This window comes from Taudactylus pleione, unplaced genomic scaffold, assembly GCF_031769625.1.
Source record: "Taudactylus pleione unplaced genomic scaffold, aTauple2 ptg000202l, whole genome shotgun sequence".
In the NCBI taxonomy this organism is placed as follows: domain Eukaryota; kingdom Metazoa; phylum Chordata; class Amphibia; order Anura; family Myobatrachidae; genus Taudactylus; species Taudactylus pleione.
This window is the reverse complement of record NW_028284604.1, coordinates 3,754,787-3,774,770: the sequence shown is the minus strand read 5'-3', so window position 1 is coordinate 3,774,770 and position 19,984 is coordinate 3,754,787. Positions and strand designations below refer to the sequence as shown.

The window sequence follows — 19,984 nt, the reverse complement described above, 5'->3', positions numbered from 1 at the left end:
GTAGGAATTACAACAGTTTCAATATGTGCCTCACACTTTTTAAGGGGCCAAAAGTAATGGGACTATCAACTCAAAAGCTATTTCATGGACAGGTGTGGGCTATTCCCTCGTTATTTCATTATCAATTAAGCAGGTCAAAGATCTGGAGTTGATTCTAGGTGTGACATTTGCATTTGGAATCAGTTGCTGTCAACTCTCAATATGAGATCCAAAGAGCTGTCACTATCAGTGAAGCAAGCCATCATTAGGCTGAAAAATCAAAACAAACCCATCAGAGAGATAACAAAAACATTATGTGTGGCCAAATCAACTGTTTGGAACATTCTTAAAAAGAAAGAACGCACCGGAGAGCTCAGCAACACCAAAAGACCAGGAAGACCACGGAAAACAACTGTGGTGGATGACAAAAGAATTATTTCCCTGGTGAAGAAAAACCCCTTCACAACAGTTGGCCAAATCAAGAACACTCTCCAGGAGGTAGATGTATATGTGTCAAAGTCAACAATCAAGAGCAGACTTCACAAGAGTGAATATAGAGGGTTCACCACAAGATGCAAACCATTGGTGAGCCACAAAAACAGGAAGACCAGATTAGAGTTTGCCAAACAACATCTAAAAAAGCCATTACAGTTCTGGAACAACATCCTATTGACAGATGAGACAAAGATCAACTTGTACCAGAGTGATGGGAAGAGAAGAGAAGGAAAGGAACTGCTCATGATCCAAAACATACCACCTCATCAGTGAAGCATGGTGGTGGTAGTGTCATGGCGTGGGCATGTATGGCTGCCAAAGGAACTGGTTCCCTTGTATTTATTGATGATGTGACTGCTGACAAAAGCAGCAGAATGAATTCTGAAGTGTTTTGGGCAATATTATATGCTCATATTCAGTCAAATGCTTCAGAACTAATTGGACAGCGCTTCACAGTGCAGATGGACAATTACCCGAAGCATACTGCAAAAGCAACCAAAGAGTTTTTTAAGGCTAAAAAGTGGAATGTTATGCAATGGCCAAGTCAATCCCCTGACCTGAATCCGTTTGAGCATGCATTTCACTTGATGAAGACAAAACTGAAGGGAAAATGCCCCAAGAACAAGTATGAACTGAAGACATTTGCAGTAGAGGCCTGGCAGAGCATCACCAGGGATGAAACCCAGCGTCTGGTGATGTCTATGCGTTCCAGACTTCAGGCTGTAATTGCCTGCAAAGGATTTGCAACAAAGTATTAAAAAGTTAAAGTTAGATTTAGGATTGTTTAGTTTGTCCCATAACTTTTGGCCCCTTAAAAAGTGGGAGGCACATATAGAAACCGTTGTAATTCCTACACCGTTCACCTGATTTGGATGTGATTACCCTTAAATTAAATCTGAAAGTCTGCAGTTAAAGCACATCTTGTTTGTTTCATTTCAAAGCCATTGTGGTGGTGAATAGAGGCCAAAATATGAAAATTCTGTCAATGTCCCAATATTTATGGACCTGACAGTATGTGTATGTATATATATATATATATATATATATATATATATATATACATACACACATATACACACACACACTGTACCCTGCTGAATTAACAATAAGTCTGATGAGCCAAATGTACTGTTGAGCCCAGCGAAATAGAGATGATTAAAATGTATTTTGTAAGCTGCCACAGCGTTGGATATGCAATTTAACAATTAAATAGCATAAAACAAATAAAACAAGAGACATGCTCATACACATCATGTGAGAACAGAGACGTGTAAATTCTCAGAGCAGATAAATAATCATACAATTCAGAGACTGAGCAATTTCTACATCTCATGTAATGGTCATAGTTAGTTAGATGGAAAGTGTCCCACAAAGGGGGATGTGTGTGAGAAATTAGGTTCAGAGAGCCCTGCTCATGAGTGCTTACAGTCTTATGGAAGATACAGTACAAGAAGGTGGTGGGAAAGAAGCAGATGAGACAAGTGGTAGAAGTTTTATCACCCTTGACTGTTGAAAGTAGAATAAAAACTTATAACTGATATACGGGTATGTAAGCACCTGATACTTTTATGGCTGCAAATCTCAAAACTAGTCACAACTGTGAAAGAATAGCAAGACTCCATGGAAGGAGTGTGCATACTTTGGTGATAGGTTGATTTATTAGGTTTTTAATTCTCTTTACAATTTCTTACTGTCAGAACAAAACCAACTTTAAAGTGTGTTTGAATAGGGTTATCTGCCTCTTTTTTGTAATTCTTTACCCTGTGCTTGTCCAGGTATCCCCAAATTAGAACAGACGTTATTTTGTGAGCTCATGGTAAAAAATGCTTTTCTTAATACATTTCTGTTCATCTTTCCCATATTCAGATATGCTACCAAATGAATTTTACATTTTCTAAAACAAACCAAATAAAAAAAATAATTATTATACATCATGCATAAAGTTATAGTTCCCAATTGTCCCTAATTTCCAAGGACAGCGCCAGCTTTATAAAAGGAATAATTATTGAAGAGGAGTATTAAAGCAAAAAAATAAAAAGGTAATTATAATCAAAGACAATATACATGACACACTGAAGACAGTAGTATACAAATGTCAGAGACAGTAACACAAGTGACATGCATTAATCACAGCAAGCAATTCAACCCTGAAAAATATTTTAATAATGCTGGAACCTATATTAGTTCATATGTTTGTTCCAATTAAACGGACCCATAATAAAACTGAGAAACTTGTTGTGGCCATGTACAGATGTGTCCTCATACACTAATGCTGCATTGGCAAACAGCCCTTCACGGCGCATCAGATCCAATGCGAGTCAGCTAATGTGTTTAGGCAGGAATAAAATAACTATACAGCAGATGATATAAATTTTTTTTTTTTTTTATAAAAATTAGATTGATCGATAGAGAGATATTAAATGAAAGTGCTGACGTTCAAAACACATCTGGAGAGAGGGCATTACACGAATCAGTATATTTAAGCAAACATCAGCTAAAACAGCCATTTTAAGAGTTCACTGAACACAATTGTACAATGCAATGTCAGTCCACCGTTCAACTGTGACCACTAACCTGTCACTTCTGAGGCTGTAACTGAAGATATATTGGTAAATTATTTTAATATATACAGTGTCTTGCAAAAGTAATCACCCCCCTTTGCAGTTTTCATGTTTTGTTGCCTCACAATCTGGAATTAAAATGGATTGTTTGAAGGTGTGCATCATTTCATTCACAGAACATGCCTACAACTGTAAAGTTTTATTTATTTTATTGTGAATCAAACAAACATTACATAAAACTTTAGCGTGCATAACTATTCACCCCCCTAAAGTCAGTACTTTGTAGAGCCACCTTTTGCGGCAATTACAGCTGCAAGTCGCTTTGGATAAGTCTCTATGAGCTTGCCACATCTTGCCCCTGGGACTTTTGCCCATTCCTCAAGGGAAAACTGCTCCAGCTCCTTCATTTTGGATGGTTTCCGGTTGTGATCAGCAATCTTCTAGTTTGACCACAGATTCTCAATTGGATTGAGATCTGGGCTTTGACTAGGCCATTCCAATACATTTAAATGTTTCCCCTTAAACCACTCGAGTGTTACTGTAGCAGTATGCTTTCGGTCATTATCCTGCTGGAAGGTGAACCTCCGTTCCAGTCTCAAATCACAGGCAGACAAACAGGTTTTGCTCAAGAATATCCCTGTATTTAGCACCATCCATCTTTCCCTCAACTCAAATAAGTTTTCCAGTCCCTGCTGCTTAAAAAAATCCCCACAGCATGATGCTGCCACCACCACCATGTTTCACTGTGGTGATGGCAAGTGTTGGGTACGCGCCAGACATAACGTTTTCCTTGGTGGCCGAAAAGTTACATTTTAGTCTCATCTGACCAGAGCACCTTCCTCCATACATTTGGGGAGTCACCCACATGCCTTTATGCCTTAATTATGTGACTTATGAAGGTAACTGGTTGCATAAGAACTTTTGAGGGGCTTCATAGCAAAGGGGGTGATTACATATACACATGCCAATTTTCAGACTTTTACTTATAAAGATTCTTTTAAATATATATTTTTGTCTCATTACACTTCACCAAATTAGACTATTTTGTGCAGATCCATTACATAAAATTCAGATTAGAAAAAAATAAATTAATTACAGGTTGCAAAAAAGGTATAAAGCCAAAAGGGGTGAATACTTTTTCAAGGTACTGTAGGTTACCTGTAGACCTAATTAGATTCCATTTTAATTAATAATATGCAACTATCTTAACAAGACTACTAAATACACAATTTATGGTAATAGGCAGAGCCGTAACTAGACTTTTTGGTGCCCTGTGCCAAAAAAAGCATTACCGCCCCCTTCCCCTCTCATTTTTCAAATAGGGACATAATATAGTGCACCTGAAAAAGGGCCAATGCCTCATGGGGAAGGGCCAGGGAAGAGATAGGGGAGTAAAAAAAGAAATAGAAAAAAAAAGAACAAATTGGGGGGCACACTTTGTCAGCAAAATTATTAAAAATTAACTTTTATTAATAAATGTATACAAATTCAAATGAGAAGGGGCAAACAAAAATGCATGAAGAAAAATATATATAATTATCAATCAAAGATATATGGAACAATTCTGTAGTATAAATCTCCTTGAAAATAGAAAAAGGAGTCCTCTAAATGTACGTAACCTATATCATTAACCTTATTATCCAACAATCACTATGCGATGCTCAAAAATTTGTGACAACAGCAATCACTACATCCAATGATGATCTAGTGCGTATGACAAGTATACCTTAGATACTGTGTTCAGTAGAAAACGGCAACTAATAAATAAATTAATAAGTGCCTATACAATTAACACATAATAAATACACTTTAGTATATTTGATAGGGTTAACTATTATTTCAACAGTGCTACGTGCAAGGAAATGTAGCAATTTGTCACCTGTCCAATATTTATTATTGGTCTTAATATAGAGGGCCATATTCAATTAGAGGCGAAAAGTCTGAGGTCAGACTTTTCACTATCTTCGCCGTTTTTTCAGGGGATAAAGTACGGGACGCTTATCCCCGTATTTAATTAGGAATCGGCGAAAACGGGACCCGCGGAAAGGCAAGTATCGTAAAGTCCTGTCACTTTTGGGGAAATCAGCCTGTCACCCCCCAAAAGATGGTCTGACATACAGGAATCACTATGGGTACCCCTGATTTGGCCTGCTGAAGATAACTGCGGCAGGCACATAAAGGCTTTTTTGAAGAAATGGTAAAGAATAGCATTTTGCTTTTTTTTTTTTTTAAAAACTAGTCCCATCAAATTTGGGGTACATGAAAATGGGTGCAAGCATATTTTTAAGTCCCTAAAGTGATTTGCAAAAATTCTAAAAAAATCCACCTGCCGCAACCACCCGCATTCTAGAAAACACCTGCCGCATACTTGGGAGCCCCCCTGAGTCAATTTCACTAGTTTTTAAGTTTGTCCCCCCAATTTTTTTTTCGCCTCCAAATTGAAACTATTTTTTTGGGGTGTCCTATGCTTATTTTTAAATTTTTATTGACACAGATTACTTTAAGGGGACATTACAAAGGCGGCAGGCTATTTTTTAATTTAATTATGCACCCCAAAACCCCAAGTCTGCACTTTTTTTCGCCACCTGTGCAGTGGTGAAAACTTAACCCCGTATTTTTTACAAAGACTTTTCGCACACGCGAAAAGTCTTTGAAATTGAAAATGGGTTGTCGAAGCCGGATAATTGGCTGAGACAGAATCTGTTAAAATTAAAAATCTGTACGACGCCATTTTGCGAATGGCAACAAGACGCCATTTTGCGAATGGCCGCCCAACGCCATTTTAGCATATCTCACACAATAACAGTACATACGGCAATATTATTTAGCATCGTGCGATTCCCACGCAATAGATTACTATTAAAAGTCCTCATTATATAAATACATACATTTACTAAAACATATAATATGAACAACCCTGCAAAACGTGCCATGGTGCACTCCACAAACACGTAGATGCACAACGCTAACTAGAGTCTTTTCTTAATATCCTTACACTTACATATTACACACTTACATAGAAAGGTTCCCTAGCATTAAGGTTAATATTAAAGGTTTTATATGTTATCAAATCTATTGTGAAATGCAGGTATTTTGATATCTAGGGTTTAGTACATGATAAACAGACCATGTTTGGTGCCATTCTGAACCACTGTTTATTTGCAGACTTCCGGATCCACCGGCAAGGAAATCGCAACATGCGTCTGTGAATTATGGATCACAGAGAGATAGGCATTGAAATGTACCCTGTAATGTAATGTTTATTAGCCAGTTTAGACTTGTTCTTCGGCGGGAAAACGGACACTGGGCGGAATTCAATTGATTCCTGCCCCCATTGCGCCCGACGGAGCTATTCAATTCTTGCTCCCATCGGGCACGATCAGCTGACAGCGCTACATTTCAGCTCGCAGCCCCAGGGGGGTGAGAGCTGAAATGTGCGAAAAGTGACATGTTTGGGCGCCCAAACATCACATTTCGCGATCGCGCCCAGCACTTTGGTCGGGTTTAGCTGTTTTACGCGGCTAAACCCGACCACTTTAGGCGCGTTCAGCACGAAAATCTGGAACAATTGCATAGTGGCCCGCGAACTCATGTCACTTTAGACGGGAGATGCGGGCCGCGAAAACAATTGAATTCCGCCCAAAGAGCTGTTGGAGGCTGAACTATTACAATACAAACTGACCAATGAACTGCATCGTAACAGAGGAACCAGGAAGAAGAACCAATGAGATTATGCCAACTTGTTCTATTGTATTGCCTATCTCTGTAAGGGTACATAAACAGGCACTCTGAATCTGATAGTTAGTCATCATTTTCTTGCTATTGACGGAGGCTTCACCTTTGATGCTGGAAATCTCGATCCAGAGCGCATGCGTATGCATTCGACTGTACCTAGTGATTGTATAATTTGTTTGCGCTAATTGTATTTAGATCACAGCGTGTAACTATATGCTTTTTGTGAATAATATCTTTTTGTGCTTTGTAACCACACTCAAAGTCTGGAAAGCAATTATTTATTGTGCGACTTACAACGCTAAATAGCGACATTTAGGGTGTATAGATCATTAGGAATTCATAGGGGATAAGTGAAAATGGTGAAAATTACTTTTCGCTCCAAAGTAAATATGGCCCATAGTCTCCAATGCCAATACTGTGTCAGGATGTGAATCGAGACAGAGATGCCTTCCAAGTATATATGACACGTGCAGTGTCATATATACTGCACACTGCACAACGCCACTAAGATGCGTTTAAACAGTCTCTAGATTCTTATAATACACATGACTAGTACCCGAAGAGTATTGTATTATGATAGAAATCATTTAGAAACAATAGATATGTCTGTGCAAATTATGACACATAATAAATATAAACAGAATCATTGATAATTAATTGATCTAAAAAAGAAGAAATTCAAAGTGCTAAGTGCCAAGAAAGCTATAAATTAGGAAAAAAAATCATACGTATAAATACATGTTGTGAAATCAAGAATAACAGTGGGGATAAATATTTAAGGTAAGTCTAGTAGTTTGGTCTTCTATATGATGCAAAACACAAATATAAAGCAATGGCGAAAATATTACATGTATTGACAGGATTTGTCATTGGTTCATAAATAAGTCACTGCATGAATGTTTCATAATTAAATGCAGCAACACCGCAGACTTAATGAATCTATCCCTTAGTTGGAAAATAAATTTGAGGCGTCCCTCAATGCCCAGAAAATTCAATTGTCGTATCCCCAATAGTAACTGCTTAAGATGAAAAGGATAGTACCTGTGTACTTAACAGTACAGGGATCTGCTGTTGCCAGTCTTACTAATGTATAGGACTGGGAATGAGAGTCCCTGTCCCGCGGCACAGTGAAAGAACAAAAGATACTTTCTCTGCTGTCAGTGCGGGCAGTGTAGTCATCCTGTTACAAGATTGCAGGGTGAGTCTACATAGGCGGCAACTGATGAGAGTCTAGTGAAGAGAGAAAGTGATAGATACCTGTCAGCAGAGAGCAGGGAGAAGGTCTGCCGCCTAGATTGAAGGCTGTGGTGCACGGAGTCCCTGTGCACACAGAGACTCCTGTGAAGACGTGGCCCAACGCGCGTTTCGCCTGAAGGCTTTTTCAAGGAGGCTATATCACATATACTATTACCAATTGAATTTCTCCATCTTTGAGATCACTATTTTTGTCCCTATGCTGTGTTTTCCTTCATTACCCATTCCTCTTGCTTATCCAAGAGATAGGGGAGGTCAGGAGATGCTGGGGATAAAAGAAGAGGAAGCTACATGTGAGAATGATTATAAACCGGAAAATTGACAGGCTCAAACAGCGCCCCCTGCTCAAACAGCGCCACCTGTTCTGCGGTGCCCTGTGCCATGGCACAGGTTGCACTACCCTATTTACGGCCCTGGTAATAGTTATCATATAATATGATAAGTTTATATTTCCATACATGAATCCTCATAAGTGTCTGTTGCAAAAAAGGGCATTGGCTAAAACTTTTAGGAAGTGATACTCAGCACAGCAGAACACAGCCCTCGACAGTGTGTATGTGTACTTCATCAAAATAGGTGGTGGGGAGGGAAAAATAAACAAACAGATCAAATCTGCTCTCAAAAAGGGAAAAAAAAAGAGAGGGGAAAAAACAAGTACAGCCGCTGCAATCCATAAATTCTCACAAAATTGTGTTTTATACCACACCTGATAAAAAAAACTTATTGCTCCTATCTACTAAATGCACAATGCAGGAGATTTCACGGAAAATTTCCGGCAAAGTGCTAATTAGCAGCGCAGCGCAGTCCCCAATATCATCAATGGGGACTAGGATCTGACCCCTATGTACTAAACTAAAAAAAAAAAAAAAAGCTAAGCTTTTCGGAGTTTAGTCATGGTAGTTTATACCATTTTCAGATGGTGTAAACTACTGTAAGCCTATGGGGGCTCCAGGGGCAGAAGAGAGATCTTTAGATCTCTCTCTCTCACAGCCCCCGGCCGGCCCTGGAAGCCGACACTGCGCGAATATGAGGTCTGCTTCCCCCGGGGAAGTCTTTCACTTCTGTGAAAGACTTCCACAATTTGCCGGGGATACAACTCGCAGGGACAGCGGTTACCGCAACCGCTGTCCCTGCAAGTTCCCCCTGGTACATAGCGGGGATATTTTCATCAAGAATAAAAATTATTCCCTGCAAGTTGGACTGATAATAATCGCAGCAGTACCGCAATTATTAGTACATAGACCCCCTGGCCACAGAAGATTATTTAATTTACAAGCTGAAGTACCAACCAGGGAGAGATTTTTACCAACATGTCTCATCACCTCCCATGTGCCAGTTGATTAATTTCCACCACTTTTAAATGGAGGCACCAGAGGTAGGGAACACGAGAACTAAAAACAAATGGGGGCTTCTGATTAGTTTTCTCGTTCATACCTTACACCTCCTATGCCCCCACCTTTTTGGTTGGGCTGTAAGTGGAACGGACGAACATTGGGGAAATCAATTGCACATGCAATCTTGTCTGCGGCAACAGTGCAGCTTTAAAAGTCAGACACATCTCATTATAATAGAGCATGCATTACATATGGGTTATAAATAGGAAAACTAAATACATTTGGCGATTACTATACAATACCACACAATCTCCCAGCAAATGCTGAAAAAAAAAATCTAGTGATCTGTAGAACAAGTCTTACCTTGGACACAGTACTAATGTAATCTAGCTGTGAGGCACATTCCTTATCAACTTGGTTGCAAAGATTTTGTAGGGTTGAGGCATAATCTTTGTCACTTTTAATTCTCAAAGCCATGAATTTCTTTACAGTTTCCAAAAGACGCAGCTCCCAGTCTTGTAGCTTCAGCAAAGCATCATGTGAAAATGTAAGATCCTTGCCAAACCCCATCTTCACCAAGGCACTTGGAGGGTCTGGTGTTGATAGAGAAATTTCTTTTAGTTAGCACATACCCGGACGTCTAAAAGAAGAAAGTCAGAAATCTACATCAGGAAGAGGAACATATCTGTTTACTGGTGAGTCCACGTGAACAGAGTACACAGTATAACATACAGAACGTGTTCCATGAGCTCTATAGATCATTAACAGCAAATATTATAAATATATTAAGAGATATTGGGGGGTCAAGCAGATTTGGACTTAAACACTGTTTGTGCTTTTTCTTCCCCCCTAAAATGCATCTTTGTCAATTGGGTACACACACCAAAATTTGTTATGCATCCATACCCATGCTGACTGAGGTGTATTTTAGACTTATGGCTCCTTGCACTAAGGGGAAAGGACAGGGGTTGGAGGGTACATAGAAAATGAGTCCCATGCCTGGCACAATAAAGCAGGAGATCCATCGGTTTGGAAGTGTATCACTTGTGGGTGCTCAACCCCTGGTTACAGATATGAACGGATGTGGACCGCTGTCACATTTGATTGGCTGTATCTGAATCTGTCCCCATTTATTACTTTAGTAATGTTAAAGCTCCAATCTTTTCACATTATTACACTGTTATTTCCAAATTAATTTTTTTTAAAGGAAAAGCGACAGATGTGTTGTGTGTATTTATACGGCTTTATCCAGTATTCATAACACTGCCTAATCATGTACTATATTTATCACCACCACCACCACTGTGCAGCCACATCTCCGGGCATTAACCAGTACATTTATTTCTTTTCACTGTATTAGTAAAACAGACGCAATTGCTATTTTTCCTCTATAAGTAAAGCAGGTGCATACAGAGGTCTCCTCATACACTTAGCCACTGGATGCCAAGCGCAAGTCAGCCGCCAGGTCTCGTCCGACTGTGCAGTGTGTCTTTTTTCAAACTTTTTCACCTGAAAACGCGTCTTATGGTGCATACACACGATCAGATTTTTTCTTCAGATATGGACGATAACGATTTAAAAATCGTTCAGTCGTTCATATCTGAAGGAAAATCGTTCATATCTGACATGCCTGAACGATGGACGATCAACGATGCGCGTTCCCGTTTGTCAGATAACGATATCTGACATCTGATGGGTTTGCAGTCAGACTTGGACGATTCCATTCATTTTAATGCAGTCAAAAATCGTTCAATCGTTCAAATCGTTCAAAACTTTGGTCAAATCGTTCAGATCGTTTAATCGTTCAATCGTTCATCTGACAAATCTGACAAGTCTGACAAATCTGACCGTGTGTACGCTCCATTAGTTGCAAGCGGATGCAACAAACAGCTTTCTGAGACTGCACTGATTAATGTGATATTCCACACATGTACAGTATACCCAAATGCAAGTCTGTACACGAAGTACAATGGACCTTGGCGTGGACTCAAATCGCACACAAGTGTCGCATACCAATCAATGCAATCTCATGAAGCAGTCTGTCACATCCGTTTGCTTCTAAAAGGTGCGTATCCACTACGCAACCCAGGGAAGACAGTACGATTACGAGATCGTAATCGTACAGTCGTTCCCCATCCACTGCAGTGCCTACACTAAACGATTAGTCGTTCAGTGTAGGCACCCTCCCTCAACCACGAACATGGTCAATCTGTCGTTATCGGCAGATTGACCGACATGTTCGGGCAACGATTGATGTCAGAAGCTCTGTTAAATCTGCTAATGGAAACTTTTGGAAGAAAAAGGACACAAAAAAGACACTCAGCCCAAGTCAAGTGAGACGGGACCAGTCACACTGAGAAAGGCTGTTTGGCACAACTGCAGCAATAATGTATGAGGACACATCAGTATACTACCCCATTCAGAGCTGGACATATCTATAGACGTCTTAACAAAATAATTAATACAGACTTTTTTTTGGTATGTATTTTAAGCTTGTGATTTAGATGCAAATTATCTGCATATGCATTCTCCCCAAATATTTATTCATTACCGGTTATTTATATAGCGCACACATATTCCGCAACGATGTGCAGAGAATATTGGCCATTCACATCAGTCCCTGCCCCAGTAGAGCGTACAATCTATATTCCCTATCACATACGCACACATACACACTATAGGGTTACTTTCTGTTGGGAGCCAATTAACCTACCAGTATATATTTGAAGTGTGGGAGGAAACCGGAGCACCTGGAGGAAACCCACGCAAGTACAGGGAGAATATACAAGCTCCACACAGTTAGGGCTGTAGTGTAAATCGAACCCACAACCTCAGTGCTATGAGGCTGTAATACTACCATTACATCATCTGTGCTGCCTATTATGTAGAATAGAAACACTGTTATAGGGTCAGATGTAATGCGATTCTGAAATTGCAGTCACATTTAAAGCAGTAATGTTTATGTAACCTCTCTCTCATGTGTTTCTATGTTCACCAATGATCAACTAATGGATAAATGGAAGGTTCATTTCTACCTGCCCATCCTCCATGACGTGTGTGTCACAATGATAAAGCCAAAACCCCCCTTTTTTACTCGACACCCCACACTCCTTTAGCAATCGTGGCCGTGTTCTCTCACGTTTCACTTTGTACCTTTCTCAATACTCCTTCAGTGTCTTTACTAGGGATGTGCAGGCTCGGATAGGTTCGAGTTTGCACGTGGAGTTCGGATTTTTCCCTCCAAAAAAACGGAACTCAGAACGAGGCAAAACGTCATCTTACATGGACGAACATCATCATTCCTGGTCTTTTGTCCAGGAATGATGATGTTCGTCCATGTAAGATGACGTTTTGCCTCGTTCTGAGTTCCGTTTTTTTGGAGGGAAAAATCCGAACTCCACGTGCAAACTCGAACCTATCCGAGCCTGCACATCCCTAGTCTTTACTAGGGACACATTCCACACCGCTTCCTCTATCTGTTGTGGCCTCTCAATGCTGTTGTCAGCCCTCTGTTTTTCTCTGTGAACTAATACTCTGCTTTGGCCTGCAGTACCCTCCACTCTCGACTATTCTTCTGCTATCTTGTCCGGAGTGCCCTACTGCTTCATCTACTGTACCTAGATGCTGCAAGTTCACCTAAAAGTCAACATGTTGAAAGTGGAGTTCAACAACCCCCCACCCCATTAGAATAAAAAAATGAAAAAAATTACCAGAACCTGTGCTTGCAGCTATGGCCAGTTACCACTAATACAGGTCAATTAAATGGAGGTAATGCTCGCAGTCTAGTGCATGCCTACGCAGCGCTTATAGTAGCCAATATATCACATATCTTAATACACACCCCTCTGGTACTGTAAAAATAAAAAATGTGAGCGAGTGGGTGTGCGGTCACTGGCTTTCCTGTTTTTTTTAAAGAAACCCATTATGTTAGGTACTCTGCAAAAGCAGTAGGTTATGCCAGACTGGGAATAATATGACAATGAGAACAACCTGTGATGTGCGCCAGCCAAAGCCCGGTCAGCACTGGGAAATTCTGGCTTACAAAAAACATGCTCTGTTTTTGAAGAAGGAGTTTGAGGTGGTGAGAGGATATCAAAGACAAGACAGTAGTAAAGGCTTGAAGGTATTGGACTACAAACAATACATACAACAATGACACACTTTATAACGCTAGTATTTACTATATTTTGACCCATACTAAAATTGAGGGGCACAATCATAAAATGTGTATCAACAAAATGGATATTAATCTAAAAACTTAAAATTTACACACTAAAATGAAATGCATCATTCAATATTTTTTCCACATATGCATCTTTCACCTGAAATCCAAAATGCTTGGTTACAGGGCAAAAATAGTTCTGTTCTCTTAACATTTGGACAACATTACATACAGTCCCCTATCTTGGCCAAATTCACATAAAAAGCATTAGGTAAGATCTCAGTACTTTCTTTGCAGCCCTTTCTATCCTCACTTTCAAACTTCGTTTACTATAAGGAATGTATATTTTAGAGGTAGTTTTGTGATATCCATCTGTGCAGGAATTATTGGGAAGAGAAGATAAATAATGGTGAACACTAGGTTAAGGCTTAGAATAATATTTTTTTATATTCATGTATTAATATCTACATTAGAGAATTATGATGTGAACATTTGGTTAAAGGTACTAGAGATTACCCAGCGGTTCCCATCATTGAAGTCAATATATTTGTGTCTTCTCATTACCTTGCGACAATTAGATTCAAATGAACTTTTTGAAGCTTCTACAGGGGAACACACCTAAAGCTGCGATACTCTGAGACGTGGTAGCTTGGTAGCAGGCAACTCAGTACACGGATACTACTTTTATAATCCCAATATACAGGATTGAAATAAAATCTCAATCTTGGGATTCCCAGGATTTAAGTGTTCAAATAAACTAAAAATAAAACACTTGCTCACACACACTAACACATTGAACCAGAAAAAGAAATAAAATACATTAATTGCCCTCCCAGGAAACCTATAAAAGACTTATTCATAGCCCCGAAAGGAAAAACAAATAAAATACATTTAATGCCTCCAAGCCCCCCCACTGAAGAATGACCTTGAAGTCATCTTCTGGCTGTCAGACTTTCAGTCACTGTGTCACTCTCAGCTACGTCAACAGAGGTCAGGCAGTAGATGAAGAGTGGAGTTCAGCCTCCCAGTCCCTCCCTCACCCACTTCATTTTCTTCAGTCTCTGTTCAAGCAGACTTCCAGAGTGCACTGTGTGGGCTGGAATCTGGACTGGCATGCAGCTGCGTGACCTATGACATCATACCGTCACATTGCTATTATAGGTCACGCTCGGGCCGCACCTGAGCTGCTGGAAACAAGTACAGAGCTGCCTGGGCCAGAAGAACAAGTTAGTAGTGCAGTTGCATGCGCAGCTGTGGAAACACTGCACCCATGGGTTAATTAATTCCAAAATTATTATTAAAATCCTGGGTTTTTTGAAGCTAGATCCCAATATCCTGTGGATTGGTTTCCCTAACTGATACGTTGGCACTGTTTTTAAAGCGCATAGCATGCAATAAGGTGCACTGTGGTGTTTGCACTGTGGGAACAGCGCATAGCTTGCGAGGGGCACAGATGCATTGGCACTGGGGGAACAGCACGTAGCGTGCAATGAAAGGCATGGATGTGTTGAAACTGTTTGACGGCGTGTAGTGTGCAATGAGATACACGGAGCAGATGCAATACCCCTAGAGCTCAAAACTAGATATCGAGTATCAGAGAACACACATGCACATACATCCTAAATGCAAAATGGTGAGAATGGCACAACCAGATACATTGTGCGGAGTCTAACATCCCCTAATATTTACCAGGGATGCCTGCAAGAGGATATGGAATCTCTCAGTGAGTACCCAGCTCACAGCCCAGTGTAGTTGGTTCCTATTGTGTAAGCAACAGAGTACTTACTTAGCTGCTATGAGGACTCTGCCTGGATACACCGCTGATAGAAAGTATGTACTACTGTCAAGGAGACCGAACACTGCGGTTGAAATACAACTGGAAGCAAACTATACTGGAATCTATAGTTCTGAAGCAGAAGCATATATGAAAACACAACTGATGCTCAGGCACTGGAGAAATGCACTTAGCAGGATTTTCTAGTGGTTGGCTGATTCCTTGTATGAGTCATCTGTGCTGGAGGTTAGTGGTGTAATCTCTAGCCTGAGCCCAGCTGTTGGACAACCCAGGAAAGTCGCCTACCAACAGTAAAGCATCCTGAGACCATTCATGTGTTGGGTTGCATCTCAGCCAAGGGAGTGGGCTCACTCATAATTTTGCCAGACATGAATAAAGAATGGTACCAAAACATCCTCCAAGAGCAACTTCTCCCAACCATCCAAGAACAGTTTGGTGACAAACAATGCATTTTCCAGCATAATGGAGCACCTTGCCATAAGGCAAAAGTGATAAGTAAGTGGCACGGGGAACAAACCAAATTTGAAAATCGAAATTTTCAGTGTATGGCCAGGAAACTCCCCAGACCTTAATCCCATTGAGAACTTGTGGACAAACAAAAACCCACAATTTCTGACAAACTCCAAGCATTGATTAGGCAAGAATGGGTGGCCATCAGTCAGTATGTGGCCCAGAAGTTGATTGACAGCATGCCAGGGTGAATTGCAGAGATCTTGAAAAAGAAGGGTCAACACTGCAAATATTGACTCTTTGCATAAACTTAATGTAATGGTCAATAAAAGCCTTTGACACTTACGAAATGCTTGTAATTTTACTTCAGTATACCATAGTAACATCTGACAAAAAGGCCTAAAAACACAGAAGCAGCAAACTTTGTGAAAACCACTAATTGTGTCATTCTCAAAACTTTTGGCCATGGCTGTCCAGTACATTTCCGATGGTGCGAGATCTGTGCATGTGCAGAAGCTGCACTGCACATGTGCAGATCTCATTCTGCAGCATGAAAAGACGGCCCATCCCAAGTACCCTGAGTGATACTTAGATGACCAACGTTCACGCAGGTTATCCGATACTTCAGTGAAGCCGGCAGTAGGCATCTATTTATTGCAAAACTCTATTGTAAAATGTATTATGTTATATATAATTAGTAATGTTCTTTTTATGTGTTTGCAACATTAGTCTCCACAGGTAGCACCTCCCATATTATAATATATATATATATATATATATATATATATATATATATATTTATATTCATGGTGTGCAGTCTAGGGCCCCTTTCTACATACTCTATTTAGTGTGCTCCTATGCACACCTGAAGGCATGAGACGCCTTCAGCCTCACTAAAAGACCTGGTTGTTACAGATGCACAGGTTGTATGACGTGCAGATACTTGGAAATAGGACCAGATGTGGTAGGTATACGAATACCCATCAGACATGTTCTCACCTGTACAAGTAAATATGTCATCTACATAATTAGGTGTCCCTGCGGACTTGTTTATGCAGGGAAAACGTCATGTACATTAAGAGTGAGGATGGCTCAACACAGGACGGCCATTCGTCAGGCACTGGATGGAAAAGACAATGATCAGCCAGTAGCCAGGCATTACAGTGAACATAGACATTCTTTGGCTACTCTTTCGTATAAAGCAATCGATCATGTACCCATCTCCAAAAGAGAAGGTGATAGAGACAAGAAACTGTTACAACTTGAGGCACGGTGGATACACAGGATGAATTCTGTTGCGCCTTTTGGGCTCAACGAAATGTTATCATTTGCTTGTTTTCTATGATTATTATTATGTTTTTCAGGTGGTCAAGTCCTGTGCTGATGTCCATATTGGATTGCTATGGTGGTGCTTCTGTTCTATTTTTGGTCAAATGTGATTTCAGTAATCTCACTCAGTTATGTGTACGCTATCTGTGTCTTTGTACATTCTTTCATTGGTCATTATCCGTCTACTTTGAAGTGAGTCTGTTGGGATTGGCCTGTTTTTCTTTCGTTTGTTCCTAGATCCCTATTTTTTGACCTTTCAATTTGGACCAGCTAGTCATGTCATGAGGTTATTTAGGTGCTTGAGTTGGATAATTGGACCCCTTTGGAAATTTGGATCCAGAATACTTACTACCATACAATAATGGATGTGCCCGATTTACGTCCGATCTCAGAAGCAATACTTTGTTGGCCTGGCTAGTACAAGGTTGGGTAACCACTTTAGAATCCCGGGTGTTGTAAGTGAATTAATACAGTATCCTTGGGACAATTGACTTTATAGCCTTCAGACTACAGTAAATACCATTGGATGTTTACATTATATGCACTGGGTTCATCACAGTGTATTTATATCCATCTTATTTGTGACAATATCTTGTATCAAGTTATAATGTCATTATTCCTTTTACTGTCACACATATAATAACTGTTATTGTGATTATTTCTCCTTGTGTATTACATAGACTTAAAAAAAAATTTTTGTAGTACATGCCCGACCATCCCACATTGACACTTGTAATATGTTTTTTCTGGGTATTTGTTGATTTATTGTTATATGTCACACTTTCATCTTGTCTGGTATATATATGTCTAGTTTGTGTGTCATTTTGTGTTATGTTACACCTAAACCACTCTATGTATGTGTATCATTGTAGCTTGTTTTGTCTATGTACAGTTGCTTAGCAACGCATGTTTCACTATGATCATTGTCCGTATGCATCTCTCCCCATGCAGACCCATTCCTAATGTTCATATATGTTTTGTCCTTTTGTTTAGGCATATTATGTCATCTTTTGCCTATGATCTCGTATTTCCCCCAACGGTGAGAATGTCAGTTACCCGATCAGGTGATGTCAACAAAGGAGCACCAGGCTCTGGCAGCGTGTGACGTCATCGCGCGCACCGGGATGCCTGCGGTGCACATGGATGTCATCATCTGCGGGGAGGCGGAAGTAGGACTGGTCTGCAGCAAACGCTATGTTTGTATAAAGGTATGTGGTTGTTACTTTATTCATTGAAGTTCTTGATAAAAGTCGATAGACTGAAACGTTGAACGTTTCTACACAAGACCTGTGAGTGCCGGAGCATCATTTCATATATATATATATATATATATATATATATATATATATATATATATATATATATATATATATATATTTATTTTTTTTTATTATTTTTTTTTCCAGGGTGTGCAGACTAGGGCCCCTTTCTACATACTCTATTTAGTGTGCTCCTATGCACACCTGAAGGCATGAGACACCTTCAGCCTAGGCTAGCACCCCTTCCCACCTGTCCCATATTGTTTTTAAGCAGGGATCTGGCATGTTGACTGCACTTTAGTAAGAAGCACAATCTAGGCAAGTCCTGCAAAATGCTATACTGTAGAGCAGCTATGGGTTGATTTTTGGGGCGTAGGTCCCCTGGAGTGCTTTGGTTGGGCTGCTTCAGAGCATCGCATTATAAACACAATTTTCCTTCCGTGCACTTTTAGCACCTCTATTGTTTGTTTGTTTAATATATATGCATTACCTTCACAACTTTATTTTTCACCTTACTATATGCAGCAGTAGCATCTGTATTCTCATTTTTGTGTTTGCAACAATAGACTCCACAGGTAGCGTAAAAAAAAAAATATATATATATATATATATATATATATATATATATAAAATTCGTTTGTGACACATTAGCTTATTAATGCACGGTTGCTGTGTACAAAAATGCAGCGGAGGTGCAGTAGTGTCCATCTCTGAATGAGGCCCTCCATCAGTAAACGTTTCTAAGTTGAAAGACCAGTAGCCAGGAATGATCTTCAGACAGCGTGTCTATTATGCAGCATCTAACCAGGTCTACAGTTTGAATGATATTTTCAAGTGCCAGTTGGGAGATGTTTTACCAATCGCTGGTAAATGAAAGTAATCACTGGTCACATGAAGATAAACATGCTGTAATGTATAACAGTTATACATTTTTGGAAAGGAATACGGTTTGGAAGGTGCCTTTAAAACCCAGCAGCGATGTGACAATGATTGATACCAACCGAACTAAAATCTCAATACAATAAGTCATCATTGCTCTTGTCTTGAGAAAAGACCTTCTAATAAATGGGACTGCAAAAAAGATCTGTCTATGCTGCATAATAAAAGTACTTTACTTTCTTGTCCATTAACATTCATTTAGTGCCATTTTGAAATATATAACATTATTCGCAGCCAGGTGCAGGTCACACCAGTGAAAATCGCCTGTGATTACAGCAATGCCCGGAGTATCCTAAGGATGCTCCGGGAGCTGTAAGGGCAGGCGTGACTGTCTGAAGAGTCCTAAGGACGCTCCAGGCGGCATGGCTGCATAGATTCTGGCTGTAGGGTGCTATTCTAGGCACCCTGCTAGCCAGATGAGGCTAGCAGAAAAAATAAGTTATGGTATAACATACCTTTGTTAACTCTTTTTCTTCGAAGTCCATAGGGTCCACAGGAATTACCTTGGGGTATGTGGTTGGAGTGATCCAGGCACCAAACAGTTACAAGCTTTAGCTCCCAGGATGCACTGGGTCCTGCTCCATATATACCTCGCCCCTGGCTACAGGCATTCAGTTTGATACCAAGCCCAAGGCAGGAGGAGGACAGATGAGAAGGTAGGACAATTGTACCTCAGAAACACTCTAAGAAGA

At 40.0% G+C, this 19,984-nt stretch overlaps 1 protein-coding gene across 7 annotated transcripts in view; it reads right to left on the bottom strand.

Annotated features, from left to right (window-relative positions):
• The window catches only part of FER (FER tyrosine kinase), a 275,704-nt gene that overhangs the window by 233,008 nt on the left and 22,712 nt on the right, over window positions 1-19,984 (bottom strand). For 6 of the 7 annotated variants that reach the window (XM_088477673.1, XM_088477672.1, XM_088477676.1 and 3 more), the window contains one exon: window positions 9,722-9,998. The exons of the other annotated variant lie outside the window; for it this stretch is intronic. In XM_088477673.1, coding sequence (XP_088333799.1) covers window positions 9,722-9,928 — 207 coding nt within the window. In that variant the 5' untranslated portion in view covers window positions 9,929-9,998. The remainder of the gene's footprint in view (window positions 1-9,721; window positions 9,999-19,984) is intronic. 7 annotated transcript variants of the gene reach the window in all.